This window comes from Taudactylus pleione, unplaced genomic scaffold (assembly GCF_031769625.1).
Source record: "Taudactylus pleione unplaced genomic scaffold, aTauple2 ptg000433l, whole genome shotgun sequence".
In the NCBI taxonomy this organism is placed as follows: domain Eukaryota; kingdom Metazoa; phylum Chordata; class Amphibia; order Anura; family Myobatrachidae; genus Taudactylus; species Taudactylus pleione.
The window spans coordinates 206,614-224,785 of record NW_028284835.1 but is presented as its reverse complement, the minus strand read 5'-3'; the positions used below and the strand labels follow the sequence as shown (position 1 = coordinate 224,785).

General features: G+C 53.3%; 1 protein-coding gene across 1 annotated transcript in view; it reads left to right on the top strand.

Moving 5' to 3' along the window:
* Positions 1 to 1,975: 1,975 nt before the first annotated feature.
* Positions 1,976 to 18,172, top strand: part of VASH1 (vasohibin 1) — a 28,341-nt gene continuing 12,144 nt past the window's right edge. The window contains exons 1-4 of the mRNA XM_088447460.1: positions 1,976 to 2,984; positions 3,221 to 3,309; positions 4,910 to 4,966; positions 13,670 to 13,744. Of these exons, the coding sequence (XP_088303586.1) occupies positions 2,802 to 2,984; positions 3,221 to 3,309; positions 4,910 to 4,966; positions 13,670 to 13,744 (404 nt within the window). The 5' untranslated portion in view covers positions 1,976 to 2,801. The remainder of the gene's footprint in view (positions 2,985 to 3,220; positions 3,310 to 4,909; positions 4,967 to 13,669; positions 13,745 to 18,172) is intronic.

Sequence of the window (18,172 nt, the reverse complement as noted above, 5' to 3'; positions counted from 1 at the left end):
TTTGGATAATTATGGTGATGATCAGTTCTGTGTATTAGGATAATTAGGGTGATGGTCAGTCCTGCATATTAGGATAATTAGGGTGATGGTCAGTGCTGCATATTAGGGTGATGGTCAGTGCTGCGTATTAGGATAGAGTGATCTGTCCTGTGTATTAGGATAATTAGTCTGAGGGTCAGTTCTGTGTATTAGGATAATTAGGGTGATGGTCAGTGTTGCATATTAGGATAATTAGGGTGATGGTCAGTGCTGCATATTAGGATAATTAGGGTGATGGTCAGTGTTGCATATTAGGATAGAGTTATGATCAGTCCTGTGTATTAGGATAATTAGGGTGATGGTTAGTTCTGCATATTAGGATAATTAGGGTGATGTCAGTGCAGAATATTAGGATAATTAGGGTGATGGTCAGTCCTGTGTTTTAGAATAATTAAAGTGATGGAAAATGTTGTGTATTAGGATAATTATGGTGATGTTCAGTCCTGTGTATTAGGATAATTAGGTTGATGGTCAGTATTGCATATTAGGATAATTATAATTAGGGTAATTATCAGATGTGTTAGGATAATTAGGGTGATGGTCAGTCCTGCATATTAGGATAATTAGAGTGATGTCAGTGCTGTGTATTAGGATAATTAGGGTCATGGTCAGTGCTGCGTATTAGGATAGAGTGATGATCAGTACTGTGTATTAGGATAATTAGTCTGAGGGTCGTGTGTATTAGGATAATTAGGGTGACGGTCAGTGATGCATATTGGGGTGATGGTCAGTGCTGCATATTAGGATAATTAGGGTGATGGTCAGTGCTGCGTATTAATATAGAGTGATGATCAGTCCTGTGTATTAGGATAATTAGTCTGAGGGTCAGTCCTGTGTATTAGGATAATTAGGGTGATGTCAGTGCAGAATATTAGGATAATTAGGGTGATGGTCAGTCCTGTGTTTTAGAATAATTAAAGTGATGGAAAATGTGTATTAGGATAATTATGATGATGTTTAGTCCTGTGTATTAGGATAATTAGGGTGATGTTCAGTATTGCATATTATGATCATAATTAAGGTAATTATCAGATGTGTATTAGGATAATTAGGGTGATTATCAGATGTGTTTTAGGATAATTAGGGTGATGGTCAGTGCTGTGTATTAGAAAAATGAAAGTGATGGAAAGTGCTGTGTATTAGAATAATTAGGTGATGGTCAGTGTTGCATATTAGGATAATCATAATTAGGGTAATTATCAGATGTGTTTTAGGATAATTAGGGTGATGGTCAGTCATGTGTACTAGGATAATTAGACTGAGGATCAGTGCTGCGTATTAGGATAATGAAGGGGTAGTCAGTCCTCTATTTTAGTATAATTAGGGTGAATTACGGTCCTGAGTATTAGGATAATTAGGGTGATGGTCAGTCCTGTGTATTAGTATAATTAAGGTGATGGTCAGTCTACTGTTTTAGGATAATTAGGGTTATGGCAGTCTGCTGTATTAGGATAATTATGGTGAAGTTCAGTCCTGTGTATTAGGATAATTAGGGTGATGGTCAGTCCTGTGTATTAGGATAATTAGGGTGATGGTCAGTCCTGTGTATTAGGATAATTAGGGTGATGGTCAGTCCTGTGTATTAGGATAATTAGGGTGATGGTCAGTCCTGTGTATTAGGATAATTAGGGTGATGGTCAGTCCTGTGTATTAGGATAATTAGGGTGATGGTCAGTCCTGTGTATTAGGATAATTAGGGCCATGATCTGTATCTGGGTGCAGCATGCAGCAATAAGAATGACTGAAGAGGGGGCGGGGTCATGGTGACAGGCACTCTTTGTGGTCACGCCTAATATGGCATTCACATCGCTGATAGGCCGATTTTATGTTACGTCAAAAAGCCTCAGTCTGATTGGCTGGCGCTATTAACCCCCTGTGTGACAAATATCACTGCAGAGCTGCTGAATTAGAACGAGCTCCTCCCTCACCCCGGCATGTGCAGAGTTAATGATGATCCAGCTGTGTGACTGGGCGGTTCCTCGCCGGGATCGGGGGCTTTGTCTACAGGCAGGGTCGAAGGGTCCCAGGAATAGAGGATCTGTCTGCAGAGTCCGGGGGTCCCAGCATTAGGGGGCTCTGTGTGCAGGGTCCGGGAGTCCCAGGATTAGGGGGCTCAGTGTGCAGGTTTAGGGGGTCTCAGGAATAGGGGGCTCTGTGTGCAGGGTCTAGGGGTCCCAGGAATAGGGGGCTCTGTGTGCAGGGTCCGGGGGGCCCAGGAATAGGGGGCTCTGTGTTCAGGGTCTAGGGGTCCCAGGAATAGGGGGCTCTGTGTGCAGGGTCTAGGGGTCCCAGGAATAGGGGGCTCTGTGTGCAGGGTCCGGGGGTCCCAGGAATAGGGGGCTCTGTGTGCAGGGTCCGGGGGGCCCAGGAGTAGAGGGCGTTGTGTGCAGGGTCTAAGGAATAGGATCTATGTGCAGGGTCTGGGGGTCCCAGGAATAGGGGGTTCTGTTTGCAGGATCTGTGGGTCCCAGGTACAGGGAATCTGTGTGCAGGGTTTGGTGGTCCCAGGAATAGAGGGCTCTGTACAGAGTCTGGGGGTCTCAGGATTAGAGTGCGTGTGCAGGCTCTGAGGGCCTTAGTCCCATGCCTTAATGGTTTCTGAAAGAGGCTAATAGGCAGTAAATGGGGGGCAGCTCTGAGGAATCCCTTTGCTGTATGGGGGGCAGACGGCAGGATACGGGGAGTGATGTGTGGGGGTCTCAGGCTAGTGTATAGCATTGCTGGAGCAGGCTGTACTGGGCAGGTATGTGTATGTGACAGGAATGTCTGAGGTGCTTCATAATGGTGGGGTTGATGAGGATGGAGGTGCCCCATTTTATGTGAACAGGGGGGGACTCCCTATAGATGATCCCACCTGGGAGCGAATGTGGGGATACATTGCACGTACTCATCCCAATGGCGCGAAACTTGTCAAGTCGATACGGATGTCAGATGAACTGCCCCGGGTAAGTTGCCGACTGCGGCTGAAGCTTTGGACAGGTTGGGTGCAGTGAGTCCAGGACATTATTGGAGGCCGATTCCATCATACGTGTAGAAAGGATGTTCCTATCATTGTTCCAGTGATCACCTTGTGCTTATGATCATTCCAAACTGAGATAGTGGTCTGGTATCCGGAGCTATGACCGGCCCTCCAAAAACTGGGACTGCGGTTCTCTTAAACTAATTTCTGCTTGCTCCACAGGTTCCGGTGCCCTCCCTGCCGGTGCTCACCACGGGGGTCTCAGTCCCAGAGAGAGTGGAAGCCGTACAGAGGTACATCCGGGAGCTGCAGTATCCTTTATACCCTGGGACACAATGGAATCGGTATGAGATGCTGGTGCTCGAGATCCCAGCTGTTGAAATTCCGACGCCTGCATCTCGAAAGGGTTAACATACCAAAACGTGTTGGTCGGTAGGCTAATCCTTCCCCTCTCCCTACTCCAACCCCCACCTAGTGCATGAACCTAACCCTAACCTCCCCCTCTAGTGCATAAACCTATCCCCCCCCCCCCCTAGTTCATGAACCTAACCTCCCCCTCCTTGGTACCTAACCCTAACCCTCCCCCCTTAGTGCCTAACCCTAATCCCGCACCCTAAACCTAACCCCCCCTAACACTCTGATACTTACCTTCGGTATCCCGGCGGTTGGGATGACGGCACCGGATTTCTGACTGGCGTCAGGATTTTGGCGCCGGTAATAGGAACGTCTGCATCCAGACCGCCGGGATACCGAATGTATACCGGACACAATGCCTGCATGGTACAGGCAGGGAAATCTATATTATATATATTTACATTGCTTGAGTACAGTCGGTGGAATATTGCTATGGGCCCTCGGACACTGCAGGCAGACTGCCTTGGGGTGTGGGGCAGGGTAGTGTCTACGTCAAAGGTATTGAAAATGCGGCCCTCCAACTGTTGTGGAACCACACATCCCAGCATGCCATGCACGACTTTTGCTGTCTTGGCATGCTAAATCTGTAAAAGAGGACAAAGGGCCTGAATCAGGGCTTTTTTTTTTTTTTTTTGTTTCGGCCTCCAGGCCGCTCGCAAAGCTGTGGGTGACCACCCACAGCTAGTGCGAGCGGCCTGGCGTTGGGCGCGATAATCGCGACCATCGGGCTTGCGTCGAGACCCTGCAGGAGGGTCTCAGTTCCCACAAGCCCGAGTGGACTTCCTGCTGTAATAGAGCAGGAAGTCCACTACAGACATCACGAGTGATGCCAGTAGGGCCGCCCACAAACAGCAGGCGTTCCTAAAGGAACACCTGCGTTTGTGCAGCCACCCCCCCCTCCCCACCTACAAAACGGGGCGAGCTGTCAATCAACATCGACAGCCGCCCCGTCTTGTAGTGAGCAACGGAGCTGCCGTCACCCGCCGGGGCTTGTGCATGCGCACGCTGAAGGCGCTACATGCACAGTGAGGGGGACATCGACCCTCTTGCGAGCGCTGTGCACTCGCGAGCGTGTCTGAACAGGCCCAAAGTACTGTAGTGCTACTATGAGTCACTCTATACTTAAAAAAGAAATACACTTGGTTATCAATCAATTGTTTGACTATATGTTTTTTAGCTGCTGCATGAAACCAGTTATATATATATATATGGGGTAGAAATGACAGGTGATATATCTGTGTAATACTGTGGTTAGCTCATAAAGTCTCCAATGATAAAAATTAATGAAATGCAGGGTAAATCCGGAAATGCTGTCCCAAGCCCTAGTTTTGGGCGATAGCCGCTAAAGTTGTCCAAGCCTAACAGGCATACAGTGACGTGTTGGCCCAGGCTGGCCAGTGGCGTTATTTGTGTGATCTGTGGGTATTCACTCCGCAAAGGTGAGGATGGAAATTAGGAAACACGTCCTCTCCACCTGCCTCCTTCACACCTCCGCAGATACAATCACACAGGGACTCAGTTCTTTGAGATCAAGAAGACGCGGCCCTTCACTGGGTGAGTTACTTACTGTGGAATGTTTTCTGGTGCCAGATGTAAAGGAAGATGGAAGTTATTTGGGACATGGCAGGCACGGGGTGCTTCCAGGGGTCAGGTGATGAATGGTTGGGGGACATGGCAGGCACGGGGTGTTTCCAGGGGTCAGGTGATGAATGGTTGGGGGACATGGCAGGCACCGGGTGCTTCCAGGGGTCAGGTGATGAATGGTTGGGGGACATGGCAGCCACGGGGTGCTTCCAGGGGTCAGGTGATGAATGGTTGGGAAACATGGCAGGCACAGGGTGCTTCCAGGGGTCAGGTGATGAATGGTTTGGGGACTTGGCAGGCACGGGGTGTTTCCAGGGGTCAGGTGATGAATGGCTGGGGGACAGGGCAGGCACGGGGTGCTTCCAGGGGTCAGGTGATGAATGGTTGGGGAACATGGCAGGCACGAGGTGCTTCCACGGGTCAGGTGATGAATGGTTGGGGAACATGGCAGGCACAGGGTGCTTCTAGGGGTCAGGTGATGAATGTTTTGGGGACATGGCAGGCACGAGGTGCTTCCAGGGGTCAGGTGATGAATGGTTGGGGGACATGGCAGGTAAAGGGTGCTTCCAGGGGTCAGATGATGAATGGTTGGGGGACATGGCAGGAACAGGGTGTTTCCAGGGGTCAGGTGATGAATGGTTGGGGGACATGGCAGGCACCGGGTGCTTCCAGGGGTCAGATGATGAATGGTTGGGGGACATGGCAGCCACGGGATGCTTCCAGGGGTCAGGTGATGAATGGTTGGGGGACATGGCAGGCACAGGGTGTTTCCAGGGGCCAGGTGATGAATGGTTGGGGGACATGGCAGGCACCGGGTGCTTCCAGGGGTCAGGTGATGAATGGTTATGGGACATGGCAGCCACGGGGTGCTTCCAGGGGTCAGGTGATGAATGGTTGGGAAACATAGCAGGCACAGGGTGCTTCCAGGGGTCAGGTGATGAATGGTTTGGGGACTTGGCAGGCACGGGGTGTTTCCAGGGGTCAGGTGATGAATGGCTGGGGGACAGGGCAGGCACGGGGTGCTTCCAGGGGTCAGGTGATGAATGGTTGGGGAACATGGCAGGCACGAGGTGCTTCCAGGGGTCAGGTGATGAATGGTTGGGGAACATGGCAGGCACAGGGTGCTTCTAGGGGTCAGGTGATGAATGGTTTGGGGACATGGCAGGCACGAGGTGCTTCCAGGGGTCAGGTGATGAATGGTTGGGGGACATGGCAGGTAAAGGGTGCTTCCAGGGGTCAGATGATGAATGGTTGGGGGACATGGCAGTTACAGGGTGCTTCCAGGGGTCAGGTGATGAATGGTTGGGGGACATGGCAGGCACGGGGTGCTTCCAGGGGTCAGGTGATGAATGGTTGGGGGACATGGCAGGTACGGGGTGCTTCCAGGGGTCAGGTGATGAATGGTTGGGGGGCATGGCAGGCACGAGGTGCTTCCAGGGGTCAGGTGATGAATGGTTGGGGGACAGGGCAGGCACAGGGTGCTTCCAGGGGTCAGGTGATGAATGGTTGGGGAGCATGACAGGCACAGGGTGCTTCCAGGGGTCAGGTGATGAATGGTTGGGGGACATGGCAGGCACAGGGTGCTTCCAGGGGTCAGGTGATGAATGGTTGGGGAGCATGACAGGCATGAGGTGCTTCCAGGGGTCAGATGATGAATGGTTGGTCGACATGGCAGGCACAGGGTGCTTCCAGGGGTCAGGTGATGAATGGTTGGGGGACATGGTAGGAAACGGGGTGCTTCCAGGGGTCAGGTGATGAATGGTTGGGGGACATGGTAGGAAACGGTGTGCTTCCAGGGGTCAGGTGATGAATGGTTTGGGGACATGGCAGGCACGGGGTGCTTCCAGTGGTCACGTGATGAATGGTTGGGGGACATGGTAGGTACAGGGTGCTTTTAGGGGTCAGGTGATGAATGGTTGGGGGACATGGAAGGCACGGGGTGCTTCCAGGGGTCAGGTGATGAATGGTTGGGAGACATGGCAGGCACAGGCTGCTTCTAGGGGTCAGGTGATGAATGGTTGGGGGACATGGCAGGCACGGGCTGCTTCTAGGGGTCAGGTGATGAATGGTTGGGGGACATGGCAGGAACAGGATTCTTCTAGGGGTCAGGTGTTGAATGGTTGGGGGACATGGCAGGCACTGGGTGCTTCTAGTGGTCAGAGGATGAATGGTTGGAGGACATGGCAGGCACGGGGTGCTTCCAGTGGTCAGATGATGAATGGTTGGAGGACATGGCAGGCACGGGGTGCTTCCAGGGGTCAGGTGATGAATGGTTGGGGGACATGGCAGGCACGAGGTGCTTCCAGGGATCAGGTGCTGAATGGTTGGGGCACATGGCAGGCACATGGTGCTTCCAGGGGTCAGGTGATGAATGGTTGTGGGACATGGCAGGCACGAGGTGCTTCCAGGGGTCAGGTGATGAATAGTTGGGGACATGGCAGGTAGAGGGTGCTTCCAGGGGTCAGGTGATGAATGGTTGGGGGACATGGCAGGTACGGGGTGCTTCCAGGGGTCAGGTGATGAATGGTTGGGGGGCATGGCAGGCACGGGGTGCTTCCAGGGGTCAGGTGATGAATGGTTGGGGGACAGGGCAGGCACAGGGTGCTTCCAGGGTTCAGGTGATGAATGGTTGGGGAGCATGACAGGCACAGGGTGCTTCCAGGGGTCAGGTGATGAATGGTTGGGGGACATGGCAGGCACAGGGTGCTTCCAGGGGTCAGGTGATGAATGGTTGGGGAGCATGACAGGCATGAGGTGCTTCCAGGGGTCAGATGATGAATGGTTGGGGGACATGGCAGGCACAGGGTGCTTCCAGGGGTCAGGTGATGAATGGTTGGGGGACATGGTAGGAAACGGGGTGCTTCCAGGGGTCAGGTGATGAATGGTTGGGGGACATGGTAGGAAACGGGGTGCTTCCAGGGGTCAGGTGATGAATGGTTTGGGGACATGGCAGGCACGGGGTGCTTCAATTGGTCACGTGATGAATGGTTGGGGGACATGGTAGGTACAGGGTGCTTTTAGGGGTCAGGTGATGAATGGTTGGGGGACATGGAAGGCACGGGGTGCTTCCAGGGGTCAGGTGATGAATGGTTGGGAGACATGGCAGGCACAGGCTGCTTCTAGGGGTCAGGTGATGAATGGTTGGGGGACATGGCAGGCACGGGCTGCTTCTAGGGGTCAGGTGATGAATGGTTGGGGGACATGGCAGGAACAGGATTCTTCTAGGGGTCAGGTGTTGAATGGTTGGGGGACATGGCAGGCTATGGGTGCTTCTAGTGGTCAGATGATGAATGGTTGGAGGACATGGCAGGCACGGGGTGCTTCCAGTGGTCAGATGATGAATGGTTGGAGGACATGGCAGGCACGGGGTGCTTCCAGGGGTCAGGTGATGAATGGTTGGAGGAGATGGCAGGCACGGGGTGCTTCCAGGGGTCAGGTGATGAATGGTTGGAGGAGATGGCAGGCACAGGGTGCTTCCAGGGGTCAGGTGATGAATGGTTGGGGGACATGGCAGGCACGAGGTGCTTCCAGGGATCAGGTGCTGAATGGTTGGGGCACATGGCAGGCACATGGTGCTTCCAGGGGTCAGGTGATGAATGGTTGTGGGACATGGCAGGCACGAGGTGCTTCCAGGGATCAGGTGATGAATGGTTTGGGGACAGGGCAGGCACAGGGTGCTTCCAGGGGTCAGGTGATGAATGGTTGGGGAACATGGCAGGCACAGGGTGCTTCCAGGGGTCAGGTAATGAATGGTTGGGGGACACGGCAGGCACTGGGTGCTTCTAGGGGTCAGGTGATGAATTGTTGGGGAACATGGCAGGCACGGGGTGCTTCCAGGGGTCAGGTGATGAATGGTTGGTGGACATGGCAGGCACGGGGTGTGTCCAGGGGTCAGGTGCTGAACGGTTTGTGGACATGGCAGGCACGTGGTGCTTCTAGGGGTCAGGTGATGAATGGTTGGGGGACATGGCAGGCACAGGTTGCTTCCAGGGGTCAGGTGATGAATGGTTGGGGGACATGGCAGGCACGGGGTGCTTCCAGGGGTCAGGTGATGAATGGTTGGGGAACATGGCAGGCACACGGTGCTTCCAGGGATCAGGTGATGAATGGTTTGGGGACATGGCAGGCACGGGATGCTTCCAAGGGTCAGATGATGAATGGTTGGGGGACATGGCAGGCACAGGTTGCTTCTAGGGGTCAGGTGATGAATGGTTGGGGGACATGGCAGGCATGGGGTGCTTCTAGGGGTCAGGTGATGAATGGTTGGGGAACATGGCAGGCACGGGGTGCTTCCAGGGGTCAGGTGATGAATAGTTGGGGACATGGCGCTTCCAGGGGTCAGGTGATGAATGGTTGGGGAACATGGCAGGCACAGGGTGTTTCTAGGGGTCAGGTGATGAATGGTTGGGGAACATGGCAGGCACAGGGTGCTTCCAAGGTTCAGGTGATGAATGGTTGGGGACATGGCAGGCACGGTGTGCTTCCAGGGGTCAGGTGATGAATGGTTGGGGGACATGGCAGGCATGGGGTGCTTCTAGGGGTCAGGTGATGAATGGTTGGGGAACATGGCAGGCACGGGGTGCTTCCAGGGGTCAGGTGATGAATAGTTGGGGACATGGCGCTTCCAGGGGTCAGGTGATGAATGGTTGGGGAACATGGCAGGCACAGGGTGTTTCTAGGGGTCAGGTGATGAATGGTTGGGGAACATGGCAGGCACAGGGTGCTTCCAAGGGTCAGGTGATGAATGGTTGGGGACATGGCAGGCACGGTGTGCTTCCAGGGGTCAGGTGATGAATGGTTGGGGGATATGGCAGGCACGGTGTGCTTCCAGGGGTCAGGTGATGAATGGTTGGGGGATATGGCAGGCACAGGGTGCTTCCAGGTGATGAATGGTTTGGGGACAGGGCAGGCACAGGGTGCTTCCAGGGGTCAGGTGATGAATGGTTGGGGAACATGGCAGGCACGGGGTGTGTCCAGGGGTCAGGTGCTGAATGGTTGGGAGACATGGCAGGAACAGTGTGCTTCCAGGGGTCAGGTGATGAATGGTTGGGGAACATGGCAGGCACAGGGTGCTTCTAGGGGTCAGGTGATGAATGGTTGGGGAACATGGCAGGCACAGGGTGCTTCCAGGGGTCAGGTGATGAATAGTTGGGGGACATGGCAGGAACAGGGTGCTTCCGGGGGTCAGGTGATGAATGGTTGGGGAACATGGCAGGCACTGGGTGCTTCTAGGGGTCAGGTGATGAATGGTTGGGGTACATGGCAGGCACGGGGTGCTTCCAGGGGTCAGGTGATGAATGGTTGGGGGATATGGCAGGCACAGGGTGCTTCTAGGGGTCAGCTGATGAATGGTTGGGGGACATGGCAGGAACAGTGTGCTTCCAGGGGTCAGGTGATGAATGGTTGTGGAACATGGCAGGCACGGGGTGCTTCCAGGGGTCAGGTGATGAATGGTTGGGGGACATGGTAGGAACGGGGTGATTCCAGGGGTCAGGTGATGAATGGTTTGGGGACATGGCAGGCATGGGGTGCTTCCAGTGGTCACGTGATGAATGGTTGGGGGACATGTTAGGTTCGGGGTGCTTTTAGGGGTCAGGTGATGAATGGTTCGGGGACATGGCAGGCACAGGTTGCTTCCAGGGGTCAGGTGATGAATGGTTGGGGGACATGGCAGGCACGGGGTGCTTCCAGGGGTTAGGTGATGAATGGTTGGGGAACATGGCAGGCAGAGGGTTCTTCCAGGGATCAGGTGATGTATGGTTTGGGGACATGGCAGGCACGGGATGCTTCCAAGGGTCAGATGATGAATGGTTGGGGGACATGGCAGGCACAGGCTGCTTCTAGGGGTCAGGTGATGAATGGTTGGGGGACATGGCAGGCACGGGGTGCTTCTAGGGGTCAGGTGATGAATGGTTGGGGGACATGGCAGGCACAGGGTGCTTCCAGGGGTCAGGTGATGAATAGTTGGGGACATGGCGCTTCCAGGGGTCAGGTGATGAATGGTTGGGGAACATGGCAGGCACAGGGTGTTTCTAGGGGTCAGGTGATGAATGGTTGGGGAACATGGCAGACACGGGGTGTTTCCAGGGGTCAGGTGATGAATGGTTGGGGGACAAGGCAGGCACAGGGTGCTTCCAAGGGTCAGGTGATGAATGGTTGGGGACATGGCAGGCACGGTGTGCTTCCAGGGGTCAGGTGATGAATGGTTGGGGGACATGGCAGGCACGGTGTGCTTCCAGGGGTCAGGTGATGAATGGTTGGGGGACATGGCAGGCACGGGGTGCTTCCAGGTGATGAATGGTTTGGGGACAGGGCAGGCACAGGGTGCTTTCAGGGGTCAGGTGATGAATGGTTGGGGAACATGGCAGGCACGTGGTGTGTCCAGGGGTCAGGTGCTGAATGGTTGGGAGACATGGCAGGAACAGTGTGCTTCCAGGGGTCAGGTGATGAATGGTTGGGGAACATGGCAGGCACAGGGTGCTTCTAGTGGTCATGTGATGAATGGTTGGGGAACATGGCAGGCACAGGGTGCTTCAAGGTGTCAGGTGATGAATGGTTGGGGGACATGGCAGGCACAGGGTGCTTCCGGGGGTCAGGTGATGAATGGTTGGGGAACATGGCAGGCACTGGGTGCTTCTAGGGGTCAGGTGATGAATGGTTGGGCTACATGGCAGGCACAGGGTGCTTCCAGAGGTCAGGTGATGAATGGTTGGGGGACATGGCAGGCACAGGGTGCTTCTAGGGGTCAGTTGATGAATGGTTGGGGGACATGGCAGGAACAGATGCTTCCAGGGGTCAGGTGATGAATGGTTGGGGGACATGGCAGGCATGGGGTGCTTCTAAGGGTCAGGTGATGAATGGTTTGGTGACATGGTAGGAACGGGGTGCTTCCAGGGGTCAGGTGATGAATGGTTGGGGGACATTGCAGGCATGGGGTGCTTCCAGGGGTCAGGTGATGAATAGTTGGGGACATGGCAGGAACAGGGGTCAGGTGATGAATGGTTGGGGAACATGGCAGGCACAGGGTGTTTCTAGGGGTCAGGTGATGAATGGTTGGGGAACATGGCAGGCATGGGGTGTTTCCAGGGGTCAGGTGATGAATGGTTGGGGGACATGGCAGGCATAGGGTGCTTCCAAGGGTCAGGTGATGAATGGTTGGGGACATGGCAGGCACGGTGTGCTTCCAGGGGTCAGGTGGTGAATGGTTGGGGGACATGGCAGGCACGGGGTGCTTCCAGGTGCTGAATGGTTGGGAGACATGGCAGGAACAGTGTGCTTCCAGGGGTCAGGTGATGAATGGTTGGGGAACATGGCAGGCACGGGGTGTGTCCAGGGGTCAGGTGCTGAATGGTTGGGGAACATGGCAGGCACAGGGTGCTTCCAGGGGTCAGGTGATGAATGGTTGGGGGACATGGTAGGTACAGGGTGCTTTTAGGGGTCAGGTGATGAATGGTTGGGGGACATGGCAGGCACAGGGTTCTTCTAGGGGTCAGGTGATGAATTGTTGGGGGACATGGCAGGCACAGGGTTCTTCTAGGGGTTAGGTGATGAATGGTTGGGGGACATGGCAGGCACGGGGTGCTTCAAGGGGTTAGGTGATGAATGGTTGTGGGACATGGCAGGCATGGGGTGCTTCCAGGGGTCAGGTGATGAATGGTTGGGGGACATGGCAGGCACAGGGTGCTTCAAGGGGTAAGGTGCTGAATGGTTTGGGGGCATGGCAGGCACGGGGTGCTCCAGGGGTCAGGTGATGAATGTTTGGGGGACATGGCAGGCACGGGGTGCTTCAAGGGGTCAGGTGATGAATGGTTGGGGAATATGGCAGGCACAGGGTGCTTCCAGGGGTCAGGTGATGAATGGTTGGGGGACATGGCAGGCACGGGGTGCTTCCAGGGGTCAGGTGATGAATGGTTGGGGGACACAGCAGCCACGGGGTGCTTCCAGGGTCAGGTGATGAATGGTTGGGGAATATGGCAGGCACAGGGTGCTTCCAGGGGTCAGGTGATGAATGGTTGGGGGACATGGCAGGCACGGGGTGCTTCCAGGGGTCAGGTGATGAATGGTTGGGGATTATGGCAGCCACGGGGTGCTTCCAGGGTCAGGTGATGATTGGTTGGGGAATATGGCAGGCACAGGGTGCTTCCAGGGGTCAGGTGATGAATGGTTGGGGGACATGGCAGGCACGGGGTGCTTCCAGGGGTCAGGTGATGAATGGTTGGGGGACAGAGCAGCCACGGGGTGCTTCCAGGGTCAGGTGATGAATGGTTGGGGAATATGGCAGGCACAGGGTGCTTCCAGGGGTCAGGTGATGAATGGTTGGGGGACATGGCAGGCACGGGGTGCTTCCAGGGGTCAGGTGATGAATGGTTGGGGAATATGGCAGCAACGGGGTGCTTCCAGGGTCAGGTGATGAATGGTTGGGGAATATGGCAGGCACAGGGTGCTTCCAGGGGTCAGGTGATGAATGGTTGGGGGGGTAGAACGCCACATGTTCCGTTTCAGTGTCTCTGTAGTTTGATACATAAGAAGCCTATTCACAGTAGTATATAAGCATACGGGTCACAGTCTTCGTTGGGTTAACTATATGGAAATGTCTAGGTATCGTTGTCACCGGCAGGTACAGGAGGGCCCTATATTGTCTCTAATGGACGCTGACTTTCTCTCCTTCCACAGACTGATGGACCTGGCCAAAGAGATGACCAAAGAAGCTCTGCCAATCAAATGCCTGGAGGCGGTCATTCTTGCCATGTATCCTTCCTGCAGCTGCTGCATTTATTACCTAATTTCTCCTAATACACCACTGGTATAAGTGGTCAGGGAATCAAAGAACTCTGGGCCTGATACAGCAAGGATCGCTATTCTGCTTATGCACCCGCAACGCAGCTGCTAATATCAGCGGTGATATGTAAATGTGTGCTTTCGCAATGCGATCGCAGTCTGATATAAGTACGCCAACTTCCCCTTACACACATCCGTATACTAGGGCAACATAGAGAAACAATCGGTAACATTGGACCCAAACGCACAGTTAATGAAGCTCAGACCTTAACCAGGAATTGCTTACTTGTGCGCACGCTACGAGACCTCAGGTGGCGTCTGGTATCGCAGTGGCTAATTGATGCACGCCCCTGCAACGCCGTCCCAGTGCACTGGCACGCCTGCATTCGCCCAAACACCCCCCCCTGTCACCACCCACAAACGGCACTTCCTATCAACCACTCTACCATGGGTCTGCGTAGCCTCTGCAATCGTAGTCCCGAACGCAATAGCTAGTTTGCGCACTGCGATGCATACGCAGTACGCAACAAACGGTCGAGTGCGTGCGTAAAATAAACTACGATCCTTGCTGAATCAGGACCTCTGTCTATTCCTGATGGGTCACTCTGTATAATAGTTTACATCTACTAGGTCTGGCACTGGTTCCTTACTTACTGTGATGTTGAAACCTACACTATATGGACTAAAGTATGCAGCCACCTGACCATTACACCAACAGGGACTGTACTGACATTGTATTCAAATACATACACATTAATATGGAGCTGGTCCCCCTTTTGCAGCTATAACAGCTTCCAATCTTCTTGGAAGGCATTCCACAAGATGTTGGCATGTTTCTGTGGTAATTTGAGCCCATACATTCTGTAGAGCATTTATGAGGTCCGGCACTGATGTTGGACGAGAAGGCCTGGCTCACAATCCCCGTTCCAGTTCATCCCAAAGGTGCTCGATGGGGTTGAGGTGAGGGCTCTGGCCCTGATTCAGAGCCGGACTCGCATAGCTGTGGGTGACCATCGCGACCATCGGGCTTGCGACGAGACCCTGCGGTAGAGCCAAACGCACTCCCACTGACATCACTAGTGATGTCAGTGGAGCCGGACCCATGGGAACGCCTCCGTCTGGGCAGCCACGCCCTCGGCATGCCCACCAAAGGGGGCGTGCTGTCAATCACCATCGACAGCACGCCCCCTTTGGTGCGAGATTCGGGTCTCGCTCATGCGCACGACGGAGGCGCCTCCATCGTGCACATGCGCACTTGGACACCATTGACCCGCTTGCGAGCGCTCGCGAGCGGGTCTGAATCAGGCCCTCTGTGCGGGCCAGTCAATTTCTTCCACACCGAACTCATTAAACCATATTTTTATAGTCCATGCTTTGTGCACTGGGGCACGGTCATGTTGGAATAGAAAAGGTTCTTCCCCAAACTGTTGCCACAAACTTGGAAGCACAGCATTGTCCAATATGTCTTGGTATACTGAAGCACTAAGAATTCCCTTCACTGGAGATAAGGGGCCTAGCCCAAACCCCGAAAAACAGCCCAATACCATTATCCCTCCTCCACCAAACTTCACAGTTGGCACAATGCAGTCCGGCAGGTAACGTTCTCCCAGCAGCCGTCAAACCCAGACTTACCCATCTGACTGCCAAACAGAGAAGCGTGATTGGTCATTCCACAGAACACGTTTCCACTGCTCCACAGTCCAGTGTCTGTGTGCTTTACACCACTCCATCCGACACTTGGCATTGAGCTTGGTGATGTGAGGCTTGTATGCAGTTGCTTGGCCATGGAAACCCATTCTATTAAAGCTCCCGCCGCACAGTTGCTTACATTAATAACAGTGGAATCAGCAGAGTGTTGGCAACCTTTACGCACCATGCACCTTAGCGGTCACTGACTCCGCTCTGTTCCTAAACGCTTCCACTTTCGAATAATATCACTTACAGTTGACCGTGGAATATCCAGCAGGGATGAAATTTCAAGTTCCGTCTTATTGCAAAGGTGGCTTCCTATCACAGTGCCACGCTTCCTATCACAGTGCCACGCTTCCTATCACAGTGCCACGCTTCCTATCACAGTGCCACGCTTCCTATCACAGTACCACGCTTCCTATCACAGTACCACGCTTCCTATCACAGTACCACGCTTCCTATCACAGTACCAGGCATCCTATCACAGTACCAGGCATCCTATCACAGTACCAGGCATCCTATCACAGTACCACGCTTCCTATCACAGTACCAGGCATCCTATCACAGTACCAGGCATCCTATCACAGTACCAGGCATCCTATCACAGTACCAGGCATCCTATCACAGTACCAGGCTTCCTATCACAGTACCAGGCATCCTATCACAGTACCACGCTTCCTATCACAGTACCAGGCATCCTATCACAGTACCAGGCATCCTATCACAGTACCAGGCTTCCTATCACAGTACCAGGCATCCTATCACAGTACCAGGCATCCTATCACAGTACCAGGCATCCTATCACAGTACCAGGCATCCTATCACAGTACCACGCTTCCTATCACAGTGCCACGCTTCCTATCACAGTACCAGGCTTCCTATCACAGTACCAGGCTTCCTATCACAGTACCAGGCTTCCTATCACAGTACCAGGCATCCTATCACAGTACCAGGCTTCCTATCACAGTACCAGGCTTCCTATCACAGTACCAGGCATCCTATCACAGTACCAGGCTTCCTATCACAGTACCAGGCTTCCTATCACAGTACCACGCTTCCTATCACAGTACCAGGCATCCTATCACAGTACCAGGCTTCCTATCACAGTACCACGCTTCTTATCACAGTACCAGGCATCCTATCACAGTACCACGCTTGAAGTCACTGAGCTCTTCAGAACAACCCATTTTGTATCACAAATGTTTGCAAATGGAGACTGCAATGCTATGTGCTTGATTATATACACCTCTGGCAATGGGTATGATTGAAACACCTCAATTCAATAATTAACAGGCGTGGCCAAATACTTTACTCAATATAGGGCCTGATTCATTACAGATCGCAACTGCAATAGCGGTTATGCACGCAGTCTCACTGCGATGATATGCTAATCCACTGCGATCGCTATCCCATCGTAGCACAATATAAGGGCGCCCACTTTACCTTACACACATCCGTAATCCTTAGCAAGACTGCAAAGCCATCGGTAACATGGAGCACAATCGCAGCCTCACTTGCACAAGCTCTGACCTTACTCAGGAATTGCTAACCTTGTCGCACGCTATGAGGCCTCAGGCTGCATATGGCATCGCAGTGGATAATTAATACACTGGCACGCCTGCGTTTCGCCATCCACCCCCTTCGTCACCTCCCTCAAATGGCACTACCCGTCAATCACTCTGCGATGGGTCTATGTAGTCACTGCAATCGCAGAGGCTGATTAGCGCACGCGTACTGCGATGCATGTGCAGAGCGCAACAATCGGCCAAGTGCGTGCGTAATCGCAGTTGCGATCGCTAATGAATCAGGCCCATAGTGTATTTCCTACTTGCAGATGTAATCTCTGGGAGGAAAGATTCCCACTTATGGCCAAACAAAGGAAAGAGTTTTGTGTATCCAGCTTCCCTCGCTGAAGTTTATTCTATTAGCAAAGAGCGTTCATTGGATAATAACATGGCAACGTGCGTTTAGAGCTCAGTGTACAGGTCTGAGGACCAGAGGCCACTGAAGGCTTAACCTCCACCCTGCTCTACATCTCAACACGTTTCTCAGGATTGTGATACCAAGCAACAGTTGCCAGTCGATTTAGTGCTGGGCTAAAAAGGGGTCACCCGGTTATTTTTAAGCAGTGTAGTGCGGGTCGCTTGCAACTGAAGAAGGTGCTGGCTGTGAAATAATAATGTCTTTCGCGTTATTCACAGGCAGAAAGCACTAATCAGCCACAATCACTGACCCGAGAAATGGGGCTCAGTGTTGAGTGATAAGTAGGGGGACTGAGGGCCTGATTCAGAGCCGGACGCTATTTGCGAACGGTCGTTCAGAAAAAGGGGCCGGCTATTTAAATTGAGCGCTCGCTCTTTGCGGTCTGTTGACGCCTCTATGTCTGAGCGAGCGAACGAAACATGCGCTCGCTATTTTGTAAAGACGCCCCCTGGCCGTTCGCATCATACGTCATTTCCGCTATTTATTAGATTAATCGAGTACATCGAAAGGTGTCTGAACTGCTCGCAGTGCTTGTGGTAGGTTTTACTTCCCGCAATCGCTGCAAGCAGTTCAGGCTAAAAGACAACCAAGTGACGTGATCGATGACGCTCCTTTACTAATTATGCACTCCCATTAAACGCCCGTTTGACCGTTTGGCACGCCTGCGTTCGGATCTCCACTCCCCGTTTTCAAGCACCTTCCCCTGTTACCACCCACAAACGCCTC